This window comes from Scyliorhinus canicula, chromosome 2 (assembly GCF_902713615.1).
Source record: "Scyliorhinus canicula chromosome 2, sScyCan1.1, whole genome shotgun sequence".
Taxonomy (NCBI): Eukaryota; Metazoa; Chordata; class Chondrichthyes; order Carcharhiniformes; family Scyliorhinidae; genus Scyliorhinus; species Scyliorhinus canicula.
The window spans coordinates 27,910,026-27,931,825 of NC_052147.1; the positions used below are offsets into that span (position 1 = coordinate 27,910,026).

Sequence of the window (21,800 nt, forward strand, 5' to 3'; positions counted from 1 at the left end):
TGATGTTACGGTATGGGGGGAATTGTGGGTGTTATGGGGCTGTTAGTTGCATATTACTGCTTGTTGCTATACTTGTTATATTTTTATATTTTCTGTAAAGAATTCCAGTAAAAATTATTTAAAAAAAAAACTTGAAAACTTCAATAAATTACATTTTTTTTTTTAAAGAGTTGTCTCTAACTTGTTAACTATGCCCCCTAGTCATAGACTCCCCAACTAACAAAAATAAAAGACGTTGATCAAACTAACACTTAACTTTCCAATACAATCCTAATTTGTGTGATCAATCTGCTCAATTCTCGTAGTCCAGGAATCATTCTAGCAAATCGGGGCAGCGTGGTGGCACAGTGGTTAGCACTGTTGCATCACAGCGTCAGGGACCCGGGTTCGATTCGTCCCTTGGGTGACTGTCTGTGTGTAATGTGTATGTTCTCCCCGTGTCTGCATGGGTTTCCTCCGGGTGCTCCGGTTTCCTCCCATAGTTCAAAGATGTGCAGGTTAGGTGGATTGACCATGATAAATCGTCCTTTAGTTCGGTTGGGTTACGGGGTTACAGGGGAGTGGGCTTCGGTAGGGTGCTCTTTCAGAGGGCCGATGCAGACTCAATGGGCCGAATGGCCTCCTTTTGCACTGTAGGGATTCTATGATCTTCCCAAAAGGGAACAAATTCCCCGAATGCAGGTTTCCCGGCACTCGCGGTGCCAAGAAACATATGAGTATTCAACGCAACTTGCTTTGAATAAGGGGCCTCAAAGGAGAATGCGCGGACGAGGCCCCACGTAGCCCCATTTTTTTTACAATGGGGAATTCCACTCGACGGAACACCCAAAGTAGCGAGAGATCGGGATGCCATCGGGATCTCCAAGGCCCTCGAAGTGATCCCGAACTCCCCCCCCCCCCCCCCCCCCCCCCCCCCCCCCCCCCGTGCCGCAGCCCGAACACTGCCTGAACCCTATGGTCCATTTTAAGTTTGTTTTGTTGTTAAAAGAACATCGCTCCATCTGTATTCACTTGCATCCTTTCCCCCTCGACTTTTGTGTTAAATTGAACATTCCCCTTGTCTTTCACATCTCTTCATTCTTTAAGCTTCCTACTCCCAGATAATTTTATAGATGGGAGGGGAGGAAGCATTTTGTTACAATTCACTGAAAAAACACCGAAATTCACTGAAATACCCAAATCCTGAAGGATGACTACTTTGTAGTGTCATGATAATCTTTGACATTACAGCACGTTCTCCTTAACTGACAGAGCCACTATTAAAAATGGCCAAGGCTTGATAACAACCAGATTAGTAAATTGGCTCTCTGCCTCACGCTAAATAAAGCTCTATTATTGTTGGCCTTTTTTTCCCTTATCAATAGAGTACAATACTGAGCACTGCAATTGTATCATATGCAGTGATACATTGAAGCAAGTGGATTAAATCATCTTGAAAACTGCAGTGTGTGCAGTTAGGGGCCAATTAAAAGCAAACCTTTCTCTCGTGTTTCGTCCTGTGGAACTAATGTGTGCTCCAGAGTAGGTTGTTGCACACTTAACCATCGATTTACCTTTCACAACAGCACACCAGCTCCGTTTGACTTGTCGTGACCAACAGGTAGGAAATGAATCGTTGAGTTGTTTGACATTATTTTTGTAAGTCAGATGTTTCTTCCTGCGTGTCATTGCCGTGATCAACTTGCATATGAAGACGATCACAAATAATTAACACTTTAATTGCAGAGGGTCAATGCAATTAATCAACGGTCGTGACAATAATTGAACAGCTGTTGTGATTTACAGTAAAACAGAGCATGAAAAGACGAATACACATTTAAATAGAAGGGTCTCAGAAGTCATAGATATAGATATAGAATTTTACACTGCAGAAGGAGGCCATTCGGCCCATTGAGTCTGCACCAGCTCTTGGAAAGAGCACCCTACCCAAGCCCACACCCCCGCCCTATCCCCATAACCCAGTAACCCCACCCAACACTAAGGGCAATTTAGGACACTAATGGCAATTTATCATGGCCAATCCACCTAACCTGCACATCTTTGGACTGTGGGAGGAAAGTGGAGCACCCGGAGGAAACCCATGCGGACACGGGGAGAACGTGCAAACTCCGCACAGACAGTGACCCAAGCCGGGAATCGAACCTGGGACCCTGGAGCTGTGAAGCAATTGTGCTAACCACTATCGGGAGTCGGGGAAGAACTTTTTGGTGATATTTAGGTAGCTGCAGAAATGTCCCTCATCTAAAATACATTTCAAATATTTCTGCGACATGCCAATGACTGGTAGAATCTGTTTTACAAATAAGGGTCAGAATTTGCCGTCAGATTAACAGGTGACATTATTAGCCCTCATGCACAAATGTCATAACTTCAAGGGAGTAAAATCCAAGTGACAATTCTAGTCCTGTGTGAAGAGGCATGTTGGATTTAAAACCTTTTAACTCTGTTTCTCTCTCCATGGACGCTTCCAGACCTGTGGAATTGTTCCCAGCACTTCCTGTTTTCATTTAAAACCTCACTTATCTGGGCTCCTCATTTGAATTCCTCCCTCTCCAACCCATAATCAGGCTGAGAAGTAACTCTTGCCTGAATTGACATAAACAGTGCACATTCAAACCACCCAGCAAAATCAGCAATAGCATTAACAAAATGGCCAAGGAAAGAAAAGAAAATTACGTTGAAGCTAATTTTTGGTAGCTGAAATGAAAAATGAAAATCGCTTATTGTCACGAGTAGGCTTCAATGAAGTTACTGTGAAAAGCCCCTAGTCGCCACATTCCGGTGCCTGTTCAGGGAGGCTGGTACGGCAATTGAACCGTGCTGCTGGCCTGCCTCAGTCTGCTTTAAAAGCCAGCGATTTAGCCCAGTGTGCTAAACCAGCCCCTAGATATTTGAAGGGTTGGCATTCTCAGTAGGCACAGCACAGTACCACAAGTGGATAGCACTGTGGCTTCACAGCGCCAGGGTCCCAGGTTCGATTCCCCGCTGGGTCACTGTCTGTGCGGAGTCTGCACGTTCTCCCCGTGTCTGCGTGGGTTTCCTCCGGGTGCTCCGGTTTCCTCCCACAGTCCAAAGACGTGCAGGTTAGGTGGATTGGCCATGCTAAATTGCCCTTAGTGACCAAAAAGGTTAGGAGGGGTTATTGGGTTACAGGGATAGGGTGGAAGTGAGGGCTTAAGTGGGTCGGTGCAGACTCAATGGGTCGAATGGCCTCCTTCTGCACTGTATGTTCTATGTTCTATACAGTACAAATCACATTTATTGGGGTTAAATCGGATTTGTGGTAGAAGGGTTTAACTTGAAACAGTAATGAAAACATTTTCAACAACTAAATTATTGCGTTAAGGTGACCTGTGAAGATAAACGGATTAATATTTTCAATGCAAATAACAGCTATTAATCTAGCTAAATTTTCATAGGGTACACAAAATAAAAGATGGGCACTTCAAATAGCATAATCCCACTTTCAGATTAATTCTGTCCTTTATTTTCATGAAAGATATAGGGTGCGATCTGACGGCCTCGTTGCCCCCGACTCAGGATATAACGGGCCAGTAAATCTTGCGAGAGGCCCCTCACGAGATTTTGTGACGCTCATTACGCCTCGCGTGATCCAAAGGGATCTCACGAAGCATTGGGATCTGGATCCCACCCTGGGGCTGGTTTAGCACAGGGCTAAATCGTTGGCTTTGAAAGCAGACCAAGGCAGGCCAGCAGCACGGTTCAATTCCCGTACCAGCCACCCCGAACAGGCGCCGGAATGTGGCAACTTGGGGCTTTTCACAGTAACTTAATTTGAAGCCTACTTGTGACGATAAGTGATTTTCTTTTCATTTCAGTGGGCAGGATCCAGATTTGCATATTCAAGTGAGTAGCTAGTCTCACTTGAACATGTCTACGCAGGAGTATCCCAAGGCCCAGGATCGAACGGCCTCGCCTTGGAGACCTTGACCAGGAGCCATTTAGCACTGATCTCCACAAATGTATCGGTACTTGTGGCCAAAAAGGGCCTCCCAAGCACCTGGGGCTCCCTGTGTGGTATGGCTCTGGACAGAGTGGTACCCTGGCACTCCTGATACCATTCAGGAACTGTGGCACTGTCAGGATGCCGGGCTGGCAGTGCCTGCATGGCATTTTGCCCATGCTGGGGATTAGGCCCAGGAGTACCCTGCCCCGTGAGGCTGGAGAACTCCCTAAATGGTAGGTTTGGGCACTGGGGGGCGTCCGGAGGCCGCAGTGGAGGGGGTTTGTGAGATTAGGATGCCATTTAAAAATGGCGCCTGATTTCTTCCTGCACTGGTGAGCTGAGCTTGCGAGTGCAGGAAATTAGTCTACGTGCAGCCTTAGCGGGGGCGTTTGCTCGCCGAGGCCCAAATGAAGCAGAGTCCCGTTTAATAGTCGTGCCAGGAAACACCCTGCTAAACACACCCAAAGCAGGGCCGGGATCCTCCCCTACCCGGCGGGGCGGGGGGTCCCGGCATGTCGGAGTGGCGTGAACCACTCCGGCGTCGGGCCGCCCCAAAGGTGTGGAATTCTCCACACCTTTAGGGGCCAAGCCCTCACATTGAGGGGCTAGGCCCACGGCAGAGTGGGAACCTCTCCGCCGGCTGGCGTGAACAGCCTTTGGCACCACGCCAGCCAGGGCCGCAAGGACTTCGCCGGCCAGCGTAAGTTCACGCATGCGCCGGAGCATCAGCGGCTGCTGACGTCATCCCGGCGCATGCGCTGGGGAGGGGGTCTCTACCACCTCCGCCATGGTGAAGGTCATGGCAAAGGCGGAAGAAAAAGAGTGCCCCCACGGCACAGGCCCGCCCACTGATCGGTGGGCCCCGATCGTGGGCCAGGACACCATGGGGGCACCCCCCCGGGGTCAGATCGCCCCGCGCACCCCCAGGACCCCAGGGCACGCCCGCGCTGCCAATCCCGCCGGTCAGGTAGGTGGTTTAATCCACGCCGGCGGGGGAGTCCGGTCAGCGGCGGGACTTCGGCCCATCGCGGGCCGGAGAATCGCCGCGGGGGGCCCGCCGACTGGCGCGGCGCGATTCCCGCCCCCGCTGAATCTCGGAGGGGCGTAGAATTCGGGACATGGCGGGGGTGGGATTAACGCCGGGGGGGGGGGGGGGGTCGGAGAATCCCACCCCAGGACTCTGATGTTTCCCCATTAAATCAAACCTGTAGTCGAAAGACTTCAAGTAGCCACATTAAGATTAAGGCTCATCAGGTGAATGCAATGGACTCAAAGGAGGGTCGCGTTGAGCTGTCGGAGGTGCAGTTCCACACCACCTCCAGCAAAATTCAACCACATGAACATCTAGCTCATAGTTGAGTTCAACAGCTTCAGTAAGATTTAACACACATTTAAAAAAATGCAATGATAGCTGATATGTTTCATGACTGATCACGATGCATTTTCATGACACTTAGTAGTCCATGTGTAATGACTGTAAGATCAATTAGCAAATTAAACATTGATCAAAAAAGGTATTCAAAACTCATTATATTGGTTCTTACTATGGAGGCTTATAGATTTATTAATTTGTGAAGCAGATATCACAGGTTAATGACACATTTCAAATGCTGCCTACGCTTTCTTATTTCAAGGTCTAAGTTCAAAAATCTTGTGTGGATAACCTAGTCAACGCTACATGTTCAATGTTTGAACAAAGGAAAACAAACCCATTTTTCGTGAACAGAAAGTTATTTATTTTTCTTGAGATATGAAAACACGGTTTTTATACAGATGCCAATATTTTAAAGAGGATTTAAATTATTTTTAATGGTAACAATTCATTACTTTCATTTAACTAGACATCTTGAGGTCAATATTCAATCATTACATTATTAAATAATGTTCATTACCTATTACTGATGAACTAGCCCTCACTAGGTAAACATAAAACTCAATTTTAGCCCATATAATTTTTTTACATCCTGGGTGGGATTCTCCGACCACCCCGCCGGGGACGATGTTGGGGACCGGCACGACTCAATGGACCCCGGGGCTGCCCGAAGGCTCCGGCCCGCGATGGGCCGAAGTCCCGCTGGTTTTTTGCCTGTCCCGCCGGCGTGGATCAGGCTAGGTCCCTTACCGGCGGTACCTGGTGGCGTGGGTGGGCTCCGGGGTCCTGGGGGGGGGCTCAGGGCGATCTGGCCCTGGGGTGTGCCCCCACAGTGGCCTGGCCCATGATCGGGGCCCACTGATCGGCGGGCGGGCCTGTGCCTTGGGGGCACTCTTTTTCTACGCGTCGGCCGTGTCAACCTCCGCAATAGTCGACGCATAGGTGACCCCCGCCCTGTGCATGCGCGGGGATGACGTCAGCAACCGCTGACGCTACCGCGCATGCGCAAACTCTCGCCGGCCGGCGGAGTCCCTTCGGCCCCGGCTGGCGTGGTGCCAAATGCCTTCCAAGCCGGCCGGCGGGGCGCAAACCACTCCGGCGCCGGCCTAGCCCCTAAAGGTGCGAAGGATTCCGCACCTTTGGGGCAGGCCGACGCCGGAGTGGTTCACGCCACTGCGTCCCGCCGGGACCTCCCGCCCCGCTAGGAATGGGAGAATCCCGCCCCTTGTACGTTTTCGTGACACATTTTTTTTCCATTTATCAAATCAAGTCTGCCATTTATAGTTTAGAACACTAACAGTTGGTCATGAACATTCAGAATATTGTGTCCAATGATCAGCAGTCAATTTAACCTGACAACATGTGGAAATTTACAATCCGTTGTCAATGGCAATGAAGTGGTACAGGATCCTAATTCAGTTCAGTTATAAGATCAGATCTTATTTCACTGTCCTAATGGATCCTCAGTGCTTACTGGTCCTCCAGCCTTGGTAACGTGATGCAGGGTTAGACCTCAAAAATGTTTCTGAAATGGGGGTCTCAATGCAAAACCTAAAATTCAACCCTACAAACTTGAAAGTTGCTTATATTACTGCATTTAAATTAAGCGAATATGACCCTTTGAATAAACTTTATTGAGTAACCGACCCACAAGCCTTGACACTTCAGATTAATTTTAATCCTCCCCAACTTTTGAATCAACTGACCTTCAGAGTTTTGTCGAGTTTTCTCATTGAATTTGTTACTGATTAAATTCGTTGTGGCTGCATCAGTTCTTAGCCATGAGCAGATCATTAGAAATTATCACTGTTATCTGAATACTTTTCTCAAACAAATTTAAATAAGAGCCAGAGGATTTAGATTCTAGACCCAGTCTCAGACTTGAGCACTTCAAGCTGGCAGTCCCACGCACTACTGAAGATCCCTATCTTTCAGGTGAGACATTAAACTGAGGCCATGTCTGCCATTCAGATGGACATTAATAGATTCCGTATTTTGAAGATGAGTAAGGGAGTTACACCCATTGTCCTAACCAATAATTAGCCCAAAATCAATACCACTAAAACAGATTAGATAGTCATTGTCAGATTGCTGTTGTAAGAATTTGTTTTTGTACGAATTGGCTGCTGCATTGACTTCAGTTATCACCATCCAAAAGATGTTTAGGGGCAGCATGGTAGCATGGTGGTTAGCACAGTTGCTTCACGGCTCCAGGGTCCCAGGTTCGATTCCCGGCTTGGGTCACTGTCTGTGCGGAGTCTGCACGTTCTTCCCATGTCTACGTGGGTTTCCTCCGGGTGCTCCGGTTTCCTCCCACAGTCCAAAGATGTGCAGATTAGGTGGATTGGCCATGCTAAATGGCTCTTAGTGTCCAAATTTGCCCTTCGTGTTGGGTGGAGTCACTGGGTTATGGGGATGGGGTGGGGGCTTGGGTAGGGTGCTCTTTCCAAGAACCGGTGCAGACTCGATGGGCCGAATGGCCTCCTTCTGCCCTGTAAATTCTATGAAAATAAGTACTTTATTGTCTGTTAAGCACTTTGGGATGTCTTGAAAGTGTGGCAGGCACTATATAAATGCAAATCTCTCTTTTTTCTAACTCTAATCAGTTTAGGATGGACAATTCCAAATTTGTCCTAAAATCTATGTGAGGTGCTGATGCAATGAATCAGGAAAACACATTCCCACTACTACTAACTCAACAGAGGTCAGGGGAATCAAGTTTTATGCAGAGGGTTGTTACAACAGGGAGTGACCCATCAAAAACTGTGTTGAAGTCAGAATCCGTCACAGCTGTTAAAAAGGGAAGTGGATCAATAGCTACAAAAAGTTAAATGGATGTAAACAAAGTGCACACTAATGGAAGTAAGTGAATGGCTCATTTTGGAGAGCTGCACTAATGAATGAAACCCCTTCTATGCCGCAGGAGTCAAAGATTGTGTGAGCAGCCTGTTCCCTAATTTATAACTTTAAATACATTGTCAATTCAAACACATCTAAGAACAATAAACGTAAAATCATTTCATTCTGTATCTCTGAGATTTTTGTTTAAAAAAACAGCCCATTGATCTTAAATTGTCACTGCTCATATTTCTATTAAAGATCGACTTTGATGGGAATGCCTATTTAGAATTTATCAGGCTGCACATGTATTATTTTAGTTTATTCGTTCCTGTGGGCATCGCTGGTTGGGCCAGCATTTATTGCCCATCCCGGAGGGCATTTAAGAGTTAACCACATTGATGTGGATCTGGAGTCACATGCCTCACCAAGTAAGGACCACAGATTTCCTTCCCTAAAGGACATCAGTGAACCAGATTTGTTTTTCTGTTAATCGACACTGGTTTTCATGGTCATCATTAGACTTTCAATTCCAGATTTATTTTATTGAATTCAAATTTCACCATCTGCCATGGCGGGATTCGAAACCAAGTCTCCAGAGAATGACTCTAGCGGGGGTGGGGGGGGGGGGGGGGATTCTACATCCCGCCACAGCTGTTTTCTGGTGCAGTGCGCCCCCACCAGTACCGGGATTCTGCATCCCACCAGCCGGCCAATGGGGTTTCCCATTGTAGGCACCCCCACGCCGGAGGGAAATCGGCAGGTGTAAGTGCGCTGCTGGTGAAGCGGAGGATCCCGCCGACGGAGAATCCAGCCCAGGGTCACCGGATTACCAGTCCAGCAACAATACAACTGCCTACCCATCAACAATGACAGTCCCACAACAAAAAGTGGCAACTAACAATAAAACCTTAACATCTAGTAATAAATGACTTACCATTTATTTGGAACATCATAACCGGGGTATATCAGTGTACAACAAAAGAGGGGAACATAGGCTAACAAGTTTTCTCAACACAAAATAGAATTACATAAAGAATTAATTTTATACAATACAGTCAGAAAATGCGTTTTGGCATATTTAACTAAGGGCAAAGTTGTACGAAATTTATTTACAATGCAAATAACTGCCAGGCTGAAGGTCAGTTTACTGATTAATATGTAACTCAGCTGTTTGCATTTGCTGTGGTATAAATTGCCATTTAACACAAGGGGCCGTGTGTGAGCAGGGGGAAAAAGGTGAAGTAACAAACAGCCTGCTTAATTTCAGGTAAGGTTGGCAATATTCAAATCTCTTCAGAACTCAGCCAGCAGAGAAATGAAAAATGAAAATCGCTTATTGTCACGAGTAGGCTTCAAATGAAGTTACTGCAAAAAGCCCCTAGTCGCCACATTCCGGCGTCTGTCCGGGGAGGCTGGTACGGGATGTATCAAGGATCCGTTATTGAACCTCTGCAGAATGTATACGCGAGTCAAATGAAGGCTGGTGAGTATTTGAACAATGTCAAAGTGCGACAATGTAAGTTTGTTTTTTGTTTGGCAGGATAAAGATGGAGAAGCTGATCCCTGTGGCTTTGCTGCTGTTCGCTGTGCTTCACAGCGGGATAGTCAGTGTTCATGGAAAACCTGCCGTACCAAATCCAAGAGAACTGTCTGCATTCAAACTTGTGGCTGCAAATACAAAATTTGCCTTGGATTTGTACCGACAGATTGCCTCCCAGCCAAGCTCAGCGGGCAAGAATATTTTCTTCTCTCCAATAAGCATCTCCGCTGCACTCAGCATGCTGTCCTTGGGTGCCAGAGAGAGCACCCGTAGTCAGCTTCTACAGGGCCTTGGGTACAGCAACATGTCACAGAATGATGCAGCGGAAGTGCATGAGACATTCAAATTTCTCCTGCAAGCGCTAACCAGAGAAGGTAACAAACTAAATTTAACGATCGGGAGCTCTCTGCACATCCAGCAGGGGTTCACTGTCAAACCGAAATTCCTTGAGGATACAAAGCAATTTTATATGTCAGAGGCAATAAGCGTCAACTTCAAGGAATCAGACAAGGCCAAAGAACAGATCAATGCTTTTGTGAGCAACAAAACGGATGGCGAAATTCAAGAATTTATCAAAATCCTTCAAGCGGATACTGTGATGTTCCTTCTCAATTATGTCTTGTTCAAAGGTAAACAGTCTTTTGCAAGTGAGAGACATCACTTAGAGTATTCGGATAATGCAAAGGTGTAGTATGTTGAGTAAGACAATTTCTTAATGTTTTCACCTTAATTTTTTTTTGGGGGGGGGGGGGCATTCCGGGAGGGTAAGGGATTACTGTTGGAATGCAATAATTTGAGGATTGGTAATGTACCGGAAGCTTAAGCTTTGATTAATTGGCAAAGCAATGTTTTCATTTTATTTAGGTATCTAGAAGATTTATCTTAAGCAAATGAATTTTTTTTCATCACAGTTGGGTTTTGTTTTTAGTTTGTTTGTTTCCAGGGTGAAAGTTTTGCAACATATTCGCAAATCCCTCTTTATTATGTAAGTCAAAGTTTTTCCTCAGCAATTTCTGTCACCTCTATGTTTTGTCCCACCATCCATTGTTCTTTCTTCTTCCCTCCAGCTCCAGGTTCCTGTTTGATCTGTTTTTCTCTCTTTCACTCGTGTTCTGCTCCTCGCCCTGATCTTCTGTTTCTCCTTCTACCTGTGTCTCCCTCTCCTCTTGTGCTACTCTGCCTTTGACCATCTTCCTTTTCTCTGCTGCTTTTATCTTTCTTTACTCTCCTGTGTTTTTCCCCCTTTTTTTTGTCCTTTTTTTTCCGCATAGGAGGCCACACTCCCAGGTCGTTGGGATGTGGCAAGTCACTGGATGAGAGAAAGAGAACACAAGGCCTTTCGAATTCACAGGATGACCTGAATCGCAACAAGGCCAATGCTTTTGCAATGTAGCCAATCTTCCAATGCAGCAGTTAGTTTGCATGTAGGAAGGCACGATGGACAACAGTGGGATGAATGGCCAGCTAATCTGTTTGTGATGATGATATTGTGGGATAGCTGTCTGTTGGTGGTGGTTGGGGGGGGCGTGGAGGGAGCGGATCAGTACATGACCAAGGGAGTGCAGAGAACAATGAGACAAGGACAGCACGGTAGCATTGTGGATAGCACAATCGCTTCACAGCTCCAGGGTCCCAGGTTCGATTCCGGCTTGGGTCACTGTCTGTGCGGAGTCTGCACATCCTCCCCGTGTGTGCGTGGGTTTCCTCCGGGTGCTCCGGTTTCCTCCCACAGTCCAAAGATGTGCAGGTTAGGTGGATTGGCCATGCTAAATTGCCCTTAGTGTCCAAAATTGCCCTTAGTGTTGGGTGGGGTTACTGGGTTATGGGGATAGGGTAGAGTTGTTGACCTTGGGTAGGATGCTCTTTCCAAGAGCTGGTGCAGACTCGATGGGCCGAATGGCCTCCTTCTGCACTGTAAATTGTATGTAAAAAAATAGATTCAAAGTCAATAAATATAGTGGGTAAGTATATTTGTTGCAGATTGCATTGACATCAAAGCACAATGGAAGTATTGCAGCAGAGGGACAGACACGTCATGATGCAGCAAATAAGCGTAATGCTCATTAAATATCTAGAAATTGCTCAATTATTGCAGTTAGATTTGGCTGTCACCAGTAACAAAAAATTAAGATGCATGTAATATTGTATTCCCAGATAGCGGGGGCGATTTTGAGCCTGCACTGGCCTTGTGCCGGAACGATGACCCGGGCTCAAAAACCGGAGAATCGGGAACGCGAATCTCTCCGGCGGGATTGCAAATTCTGATTTTCAACCACCCTCGTGGCGGATAACGCAAAACACACAGGAGTCTGGAGCACAGTGGTTAGCACTGTTGCTTCATAGCTCCAGTGTCCCAGGTTCGATTCCCGGCTTGGGTCACTGTCTGTGCGGAGTCGGCACATTCTCCCCGTGTGTGCGCGGGTTTCCTCCGGGTGCTCCGGTTTCCTTCCACAGTCCAAAGATGGACAGGTTGGTGGATTGACCATGATAAATTGCCCTTAGTGTCCAAAATGGTTAGGTGGCGTTACTGGGTTATGGGGATAGGGTGGAGGTGTAGGCTTAAGTAGGGTGCTCTTTCCAAGGGCCGGTGCGGGCTCGATGGGCCGAATGGTCTCCTTCAGGGCTGGTTTAGCTCACTGGGCTAAATCACTGGCTTTTAAAGCAGACCAAGCAGGCCAGCAGCACGGTTCGATTCCCGTACCAGCCTCCCCGGACAGGCGCCGGAATGTGGCGACTAGGGGCTTTTCACAGTAACTTCATTGAAGTCTACTCGTGACAGTAAGTGATTTTCATTTTCATTTTTTCATTTTCTGCACTGTAAATATGATTCTATAACCCCATTTTAAACATTAGAATGTCATTAGCAAGCAGTCCCTCTGGGACTTGCCCCGTTACTGAATATTCACCGGATGCCGGTGTGACGTCACGCAGGCGACATTTACACCAGCTTTACATAAACGTGAACCGGCCGACTTCACCACCGAGGAGGATTTTGGAGGTGAGCGCCCATCCTCGAGGGTGCTGAAAGCTCAGGGAGTATCAGAGAGGATGAGTGGGGAGACAAATAAGTTCAACTCCGGTTGCAGTATTGTGAACTTAGGGTGGCTTGCAAACCTTACCTACCCTTCATGTCGGGGCAACCCTTGTTTTCGAATCATAGAATCCTTATAGTGTAGAAAGAGGCCATTCAGCCCATCAAATCTGCACAGATCCTTTGAAAGGCCACTCTAGCTTGGCCCCATTCCCCCCTCTGTTTCCTGAAACCCCACCCTAAGGGCAAATTTAGCATGACCAATCCACCTAACCTTCACATCTTTGGACTGTGGGACGAAACCGGAGCACCCGGAGGAAACCCACGTAGACACGAAGAGAATGTGCAAACGCCACACAGTCACTCGAGGAAGTAATCGAACCCCAATTCCTGCCGCTGTGTGGCAGCAGCACTAACCAGTGTACCACCATGCCACCCTTTAAAGGGGATTGAAGGCTGGCATGCAGATGGTGCTTCCTGTATGTTGGAGCTTCATTGCCGGAGAAGACTGCATTTGTCCCAGGGGATGGTGGGCCACCTTTGCTAAGTCCCTCAAGAGCTAGCACCACATGGAACAGGAAGACACCCACTGCCCATGGCCCTTAAGAGTACCAGCACATGGGCGGCACGTGGCACAGTGGTTAGCATTGCTGCCTACGGCGCTGAGGACCCGGCTTCGAATCCCGGCCCTGGGTCACTGTCCATGTGGAGTTTGCACATTCTCCCTGTGTCTGCGTGGGTTTCACCCCCACAACCCAAAGATGTGCCAATTAGGTGGATTGGCCTCACTAAATTGCCCCTTAATTGAAAAAAAAATAATTGGGTACTCTAAATTTATTTTAAAAAAGAATACCAGCGCATTGAACGTCTTGGCAGGTGGTTTGTTTCAGGACAACGCTGGTGGTGAGCTGTGTGGTATTTCTCAGTCACCTGCACAGAAATGTATTAGGGAGGTTGCAGATGTACTTTATGTGAGGGCCCACATGTTTATTAACGTGGACTAGGACCAGACGGGCCAGGATGCCAGGCCCATGGGCGTCACCCACTTAGCAAGCATGCCCCAGGTGCAGGGTGTGATAGACTGCGCCCATATGGCGCTATGGTCTCCATGGCGTCATGCAGTGCCATTCATAAATTGCAAGAGATTCCACTTCCTTGATGTCCAACATGTTTGTGATCATGTGACCACACAACGCAAATAATGCAGATGTGTGCCCTTTCCCGGGGAGCGTCCATGACAGTTACATCTTGGGATGCACCCAGATCCCTGACATTTTTGAGGGAGATCAGCGGGTGGAGGTATGAGTCCTCGGGGAGGGGGTTACCCACTCAGGAGGTGGCTGATGATGCCAGTGAAGAGGTCACAAACACCTGCGGAGACTGGCTACAACAAGGCCCATGTACCAACGTGAGTGCTGTTCAAACAGGTAGCCGGACTGATCAAGGTGCAATTCCGGTCCCTGGATCGATCAGGGGAGAGTGAAATTCTAGTACAGCTCCCAGAGGGTGTCCTGCGGAATTGTAGTCTGCCGCACTCTGCAGAACTTGGCAATGCAGAGGGGAGAACAGCTGGAACAGGAAGAGTTGGTGGAGCGACACATCCCCTCAGATGAGGAGGAGGTTGAGGAGGGTTGCAAGGGGCAGGGTCCACATAGGCCAACAAGCTAGAGATGGCTTCATGGCATCTCTTTCTGGGGATGACCAGAACTAGGGAGTGAAGATCTCTCCCACAGCGGAGAGCGTAATCTCCTCATTGCAGTGGTGCCAGAGATAGGTTCCCAGTTCCAGGGGCTAAAGCCATTGGCTGGACTCGACAGGAGAATGATGATGACTTGCATTGAGGACAGAGTGATGCTCCTCTCATCCTCATCGATATGTCTGACTCCTGCCTGACAGACAGCTGAACGTGGCTTGCCAATGAACGGAGTTATCATTGGATTCCGTGATGCAGGATCAGCTCTCACCTGCTGCAGTCTGAAATCTGGGGCCCTGGTGTTTTCCTCCAACTAATACCTGAGGAGAGCAGCCTCCATACACTCTGTCAGTCCATGGCATCCCCATCACTGAAGAAGAGTGGCAGAAATGAGAGGCCTGAGCATTGATGTTGGGGGGCGGGGGTGATTGGCGCCAGCAGCAGTGTATCTTTTTTTAAAGTATTTTTATTCTCCTTTTTCACAATTTTTCTCCCAAATTTACAACAAACAATAATCAATAACAAATATATCAAGCCCCATAACAATAACCACGATCCCATCCTCCCACCAACCCCCAAACATCAGCCCGCATGTTAACATAAACAAATGGCAAAAAAGGAATCAGGGATTACCCATAGCCATCTTTAACATACATAGCCCCCCCCCCTCCACATCCCCCCCCCCCCCCCCCCCCCAAATAATGTTCGATGTTATCCAATTCTTGAAAGTGAATAATAAATAGTGCCCATGACTTGTAGAACTCCTCCAAGCTTCCTCTCAGTTCGAACTTAACCTTAGGGATCAAGTATTCCAACAAGTCCCCCCGCCATGCCAGGGTACAGGGTGGAGAGGCCGTTCTCTATCCCAGCAGGATCTGCCTTCAGGCGATCAACGAGGCGAAGGCTATGATATCTGCCACCCGTTTCCAACCCTGGCTGGTCCGACACCCTGAATATGGCCTCCCGGGGACCTGGGTCTAGTTTCACGCACACCACCTTGGAAATTACCCTAAACACCTCCTTCCAGTACTCCCCTAGCTTTGGACAGGACCAAAACATATGAACGTGATTAGCGGGCCCCCCGCAACGTTCACGCACATCTTCTACCCCTTCAAAGAATCGGCTCACCCTCGCCCTCGAGAGGTGTGCTCTGTACACCACCTACAGCTGTATCAGCCTCAACCTCGCACACAAGGTGGAGGCATTCACTCTCCGGAGCACCTCACACCAGACCCCCTCCTCTATAACCTCTCCCAACTATTTCTCCCATTTTACTTTGATTCCCTCCAGTGGTGCCTTATCCTTTTCCAACATAGCTCCGTATACCGCTGACACTGTCCCCTTCTCCAGTCCCCTTGCCGCCAGCACCTCCTCCAACAACGTGGAAACCAGTTCATCCGGGAAACTCTGTATCTCCTTCCTAGCAAAGTCCCGAACCTACATGTATCTAAACATTTCTCCCTGCTCCAGCCCATACTTCGCTTCCAGCTCCCTCAATCCTGCAAATCGACCCCGAAGAAACAAATCTTTTAGGGTCTTAATCCCCTTCTCTTCCCATCTCTGAAAGCTTCCGTTGGTTCAAATCTGTGGTTCTCCCGAATCGACATTTCCCTTGACCCTGCCCCCAACCCGAAGTGTTGGCGAAACTGCCTCCAGATTTTCAATGAAGCTATTGTTACCGGACTCCCTGAGTATTTCCCCGGGGATATCGGGAGCGGCGCTGTTGCTAGTGCTTTCAATCCCTGCACAAACTCTCCTCCATCCTGACCCACTGGGAATCAATCCCACTGACCCAGCCCCGCACCTTCTTCACATTCGCCGCCCAGTAATAATACATCAGGTTCGGGAGACCCAAACCCCCTGCCTGCCTTCTCCTCTGTAGCAGCACCTTTCTAACTCTGGCCACCTTCCCTCCCCATATGAACGAGGTAATCATTCCCTCAATCTCCCTAAAAAAAGACTTTGGCAGGAAAATCGGTAAGCATTGAAAAATAAACAGAAATCGCGGCAACACATTCATTTTAACCGCCTGTACCTGACCCGCCAGTGACAGAGGGAGACCATCCCACCTTGTCAGATCGGCTTTCACTCTCCCCACCAAACTAGTGATGTTGTATCTGCGAAGCCTTCCCCACTCCCGGGATACCTGCACCCCCAAATACCTAAAGTGGGTCCCTGCCCTACTGAATGGCAGCCCCCCCCCCCCCCCCCACCCCTGCCCCCCCCCCCCCCCCCCCCCCCCCCCCGGCCGAGACACCACAAAATACTCACTCTTGTCCAAGTTCAGTTTCTACCCCGAGAAAGACCCAAATACCCGCAGTAACTCCAATATTCCTCCTATTGATGCACTCGATTCCGACACATACAGCAGTAAGTCGTCGGCATACAAGGACACCCTACGCTCTATTTCCCCCCCCCCCCCCCCTATTCCTTTCCATGCTCCCAAACTTCTTAATGCAACGGCTAATGGCTCAATCGCAAGTGCAAACAGCGGGGGGGGGGGGGGGGGGGGGGGGGGGGGCATAGGACATCCCTGCCTCGTCCCAAGGTGGAGAGAAAAGTATCTCGAACTGATATTGTTCGTGCGGACACTCGCCTTCGGCTCTTTATACAATAGCTTTACCCCATTCACAAATCTTGGTCCAATCCCAAACAGCTCCAGCACTGCCATCAGGTACCTTCATTCCACCCAATCAAATGCCTTCTTGGCATCCAATGCCACAACCACCTCTGTTTCCTTCCCTTCCGCCAGTGCCATAACGACGTTCAAAACCCTCCTAATATTCGAAAACAGCTGCCTCCTTTTCACAAACCCTGTCTGATCCTCACCTATCATCTTCGGGAGGCAGCTTACCCGCCAGTACCTTCGCCAATACCTTTGCATCCACATTCAGAAGTGATATGGGCCTATACGGAGGCTTTTGATCGGGTGGAGTGGAATTACCTCTGGGATGCACTGGGAAGGTTTGGGTTTGGTGAGGGCTTTATTGACTGGGTGCGGTTGTTCTATCAGGCACCAGTAGCGAGTGTGCGTACAAACCGGATGAGGTTAGGGTATTTTGAACTACACCGAGGGACAAGGCAAGGGTGCCCCCTCGCCCCATTACTGTTTGCCGCCATGGCGTTAAGAGCCTCTAGGAACTGGAAAGGACTGGTTCGGGGAGAGGGGGGGGGGGGGGGGGGGGAGTGGAGCACCACCTGCTCTTGTACATTTCGGACCTGTTGGAGAGGTTGGGGGAAGTAATGTGAATCTTGGGGGAATTTGGCTATTTTTCGGGGTATAAATTGAACATGGGGAAAAGCGAGATGTTTGAGATCCAGGCAAGAGGACGAGAGAAGAGACTGGGAGAGCTGCCGCTTAGAATGGTAGGGAAGAGCTTTTGATATCTGGGAATCCAGGTGGCCTGGAAATGGGAGGTACTACACAAGTTAAACCTATCTCGGTTGGTAGAACAAATGGAACGGGACTTTAAGAGAGGGGACATGCTCCCGCTATCACTGGCGGGGAGGGTACAGACCGGGAAAATTATGGTTTCTCCCCCCCCCCCCGGATTTCTGTTTGTCTTTTCGTGCCTCCCCACCTTCATCCCTAAGGCCTCTTTCAAGCGCGTGAATAAGATTATTTTGGGCTTTGTGTGGGCGAGTAAAACCTAGCGAGTGAAGAAAGTGTTGCTGGAGCGCAGTCGGGGGGAGAGGGGGTTGGTAGTGCCAAACTTCTGCAATTACTACTGGGTGGCTAATATAGCCATGATCAGGAAGTGGGTAGTGGGGGAGGGGTCGGCATGGGAGCGGATGGAGGCGGCGTCATGTAAAGACACCAGTCTGGGAGCATTGGTCACGGCACCTCTGCTGTTCTCGCCGGCCCGATACTCCACACGTCCGGTGGTAGTGGTGGTTCTGAGGATCTGGGGGCAGTGGAGGAGATAGAAGAGAGTGGAGGGAGCATCGATTTGGACCCCGATTTATAATAACCACAGCTTTGTGCCGGGTAGGCTTGATGGCGGGTTCCAGAGTTGGCAGAGGGCAGGAATTAGAAGAATGGGGATCTATTTATAGATGGGAGTTTTCCCAGCTTGAAAGCTTTGGAGGATAAATTTAAATTGCCAGCCACGAATGGTTTTAGGTAGTTGCAAGTGCGTGACTTGCTGAGAAAACAGGTGCCGACCTTTCCGCTGCTGCCGCCACGGGGGATACAGGATAGAGTAGTTTCCAGTACCTGGGTGGGAGAGGGGAATCGGATATTTACCAGGAGCTTTGGGAGGCGGAGGAAACTCCGGTGGAGGAGCTTACGGGCAAGTGGGAGTACGAGCTAGGAGGAGAGATAGAGGAGGATCTATGAGAGGATGCCCTAAGCAGGGTTAATACCTCCGCATCGTGCGCCAGGCTTAGCCTGATACAACACTCCGGTTTTTACTCTGGCGTCAGCACTTAGACTCCTGTTGGGAGAATCCCGCCTGGAGTGTTTTGTTCTTTTTGCACCAAGTGACGTCATGCGGTTAGCTCGACCACAGATCGGAGTCTGTAAATCTCCCCAACCGATTCCCTTCAAGCAGCAGTGGTGGGAAGTTTCAACTTCACTCACTTGCCTTCTGTTAGCTTTTCTGAGGAGATTAGAATCATAGAATCCTTTCAGTGTAGAAGGAGGCTATTCGGCCCATCGAGTCTGCACCGACCCTCTGAAAGAGCACTTGACCTAGGCCCAATACCCCACCCTGTCCTGTAACCACACCTAGGTCAATTTAACATGGGCAATCCACCTAACCTGCATATGTGTGGGGGGAATCCGGAGCATGTGGGGGGAATCTGGAGCACCCGGGGGAAACCTACACAGGCACGGGGAGAATGTGCAAACTCCACACAGACAGTCACCCAAGGCCGGAATTGAATCCAGGACCCCTGGTACTGTGAGCCAACAATGCTAACCACTGTACCACCGCGCCACCCAAATTGCTGCGTTTATTCCCATTAATACTTTATTTTGGGCCATTACTTTGTGCGTATTCATACCCATTAATAGAGTGGCCACACCAATTTCACTCACTGCCGACAGTGGGAAAACCATCCATCTTGCCAGTCTCCGCTGGATTCCAGTGCAGCTCTCACAAACGGGACGATGCTGTAACCCCTTTGCACCAGTTATGATTTCTGGGTTTATAAAAAAAGAATCTACCTCCTGTAGATTTGAGTAGGAAGGACCGATGATCCGATTAAAATAAAAGTGGAAAAAGCTGGAATTAGTCAGCAGGTCCTGGATAGAGAAACAAAGTTAATTTCTTTATGTCTGAAACCTCTCATCAGAACTGGGAAATGTTCGGAATCCAATTGGCTATGAGGAAGTGGAAGGGTGGGATAAAGGACAAAAGGGAAAGCCTGTAATAGATTGGAGGGCAGAAGAGATTAAATGGCAAAAGATTTCATGGTGCAAGACCCAAAGGAGTGGTAATGGGACAAGTAAAGAAACAAAAAGGTGTGGCTGGAGGAGAACGCTGCGATTGGTTGGATCCTTAATAACTGCTGTCCAAAAACAAACAGAAGTAAGAGAACAAAAGAAAAGAGTTTAAAAAAAACAACCAACAAGGATAAAGGAAACTAATGGAGGCAAAGATTATGATTTGAAATTGTTGAACACAACGTTGAGTCCAGAAGACTGTAAAGTGCCCAGTAAAAAGATGAAGTGCTGATTCTTGTGGTTGCGTCGAGCTTCATTGCCCTGGAGCAGGTCAAGGACAGCGAGGTCAGAGTGGGAGCAAAGTGGTGAATTTAAATGACGGGTGATTGGAAGACTGGGGTCAAGTTTCTGCGCTGAAGAGGGTGGTCCGCAAAGTAATCATACAGTCTGTGTTTGCTCTCCCCAGCGTAGAGGAGCCATCATTGTGAACAATGAATACTGGTTAGAAGACCAAGAGGTAACTTGATTGAAAGGCATATGGATGTTGAGAGGAAGTTTCCTCTTGTGGGAGAACCTAGAACCAGGGATCACTCTTTAAAAATAAGGGGTTTCCCATTTAAAATGGAGATGAGGCAATTTTCTTTCTCTCAGAAGATCATGAGTTATTGAAATTCTCTTCCTGAAAAGGCAGTGGAAGCAGTCTTTGAATATTTTTGAGGCAGAGGTGGATAGATTCTTGGTAAACAAGGAGGTGCTGGATTATCTGGGGTAGGTGGGATGCAGATTTCAGGTCACTATCAGATCAGCCATGATAGTATTTGTAGTAATCCATGGGAGGCAGGAGTTCCGTCACCACACCAATATTTATTTACAATAACGATATTACAGGAGCAGCTACAAACAGTGCTGCTAGCAGTCCAGTCAACTTAAGACTGGCTCACAAAGCCTACACAGGTGCTTATACGGCCCCCCTCAATGAGCTATCATTGAGGGAGCTCATACTCCAATTGACAAACCAATAAAGCCAATTGGAGTTCATTACAGTATAAAATGGCCAAGCAGGTTCGAGGGGCTGAATGGCTGACTCCTGCTCCTTGTTCATATGTTTATTAAGTTGAAAGAAGTACTAATAAATTGCTCTTACACATGGAAGGAGTTTTTGGGGCCTTTCGCACTGAGGAGGTAAAAAGATTAACCTGGGCAATGTAATTGCATGCTATTTCGTTAATGCAACCAGTGTCATCGTGATGAAACCTGAAATCAGATAGATGGAAGCAGGATTAAACATTTCTCATTCTACCTCAAAAAAAATCCCCCTCCCGATTTATTATCAGCTAATATCCAGGATACTTTATCAATCGCCTTTTGACTACTTTACTTAATGCGAGGCCCTCATTGTTAGCTGAATAGCCCTGACTGTTAATTTCCCAGGTCTTATTATAAAAAAGATCAGTGAGAATATTTTCAAGAAAATATGACAGGCATCTTTCAAAATGTTAAAAACAATTATTTATAACTTGAACTACGGGCGGGCAGAATTTTACACCGATAAGATTTTACGGTTCTGTCGACGAGGATGGATTTTTGAACAGCTTGTCGCATTTCACCGCCAGCGATTGAGCCATAAAACTCCACGGTAAGATTCTCAACGGTCACATAGAGTGAAAGAGAGAGAGAAGGTGCATCTCCCAATCCCAGGAAGGGACTTGGGTGTGGCAAGGTGGCACAGTGGTCAGCACTACTGCCTCACAGAGCCAGAGACCCTGTTCCGATTCCGACTGCGGGTGACTGTGTGAAGTTTGCACTGTCTGCGTGGGTTTCCTCCGGGTGCTCCGGTTTCCTCCCACAGTCCAAAGATCTGCAGGTTAGGTGGATTGGCGGTGCTAAATTGCCCGCGGTGGGGTTACGGGGATAGCGTGGGGCCTTGGGCCTAGGTAGGGTGCTCTTTCAGAGGGTCGGTGCAGACC

At 48.3% G+C, this 21,800-nt stretch overlaps 1 protein-coding gene across 1 annotated transcript in view; it reads left to right on the forward strand.

The window, feature by feature from the left end:
• The first annotated feature begins 1,461 nt into the window (after positions 1 to 1,461).
• Positions 1,462 to 21,800, forward strand: part of LOC119955814 — a 91,016-nt gene continuing 70,677 nt past the window's right edge. The window contains exons 1-2 of the mRNA XM_038782408.1: positions 1,462 to 1,600; positions 9,721 to 10,349. Of these exons, the coding sequence (XP_038638336.1) occupies positions 9,728 to 10,349 (622 nt within the window). The 5' untranslated portion in view covers positions 1,462 to 1,600; positions 9,721 to 9,727. The remainder of the gene's footprint in view (positions 1,601 to 9,720; positions 10,350 to 21,800) is intronic.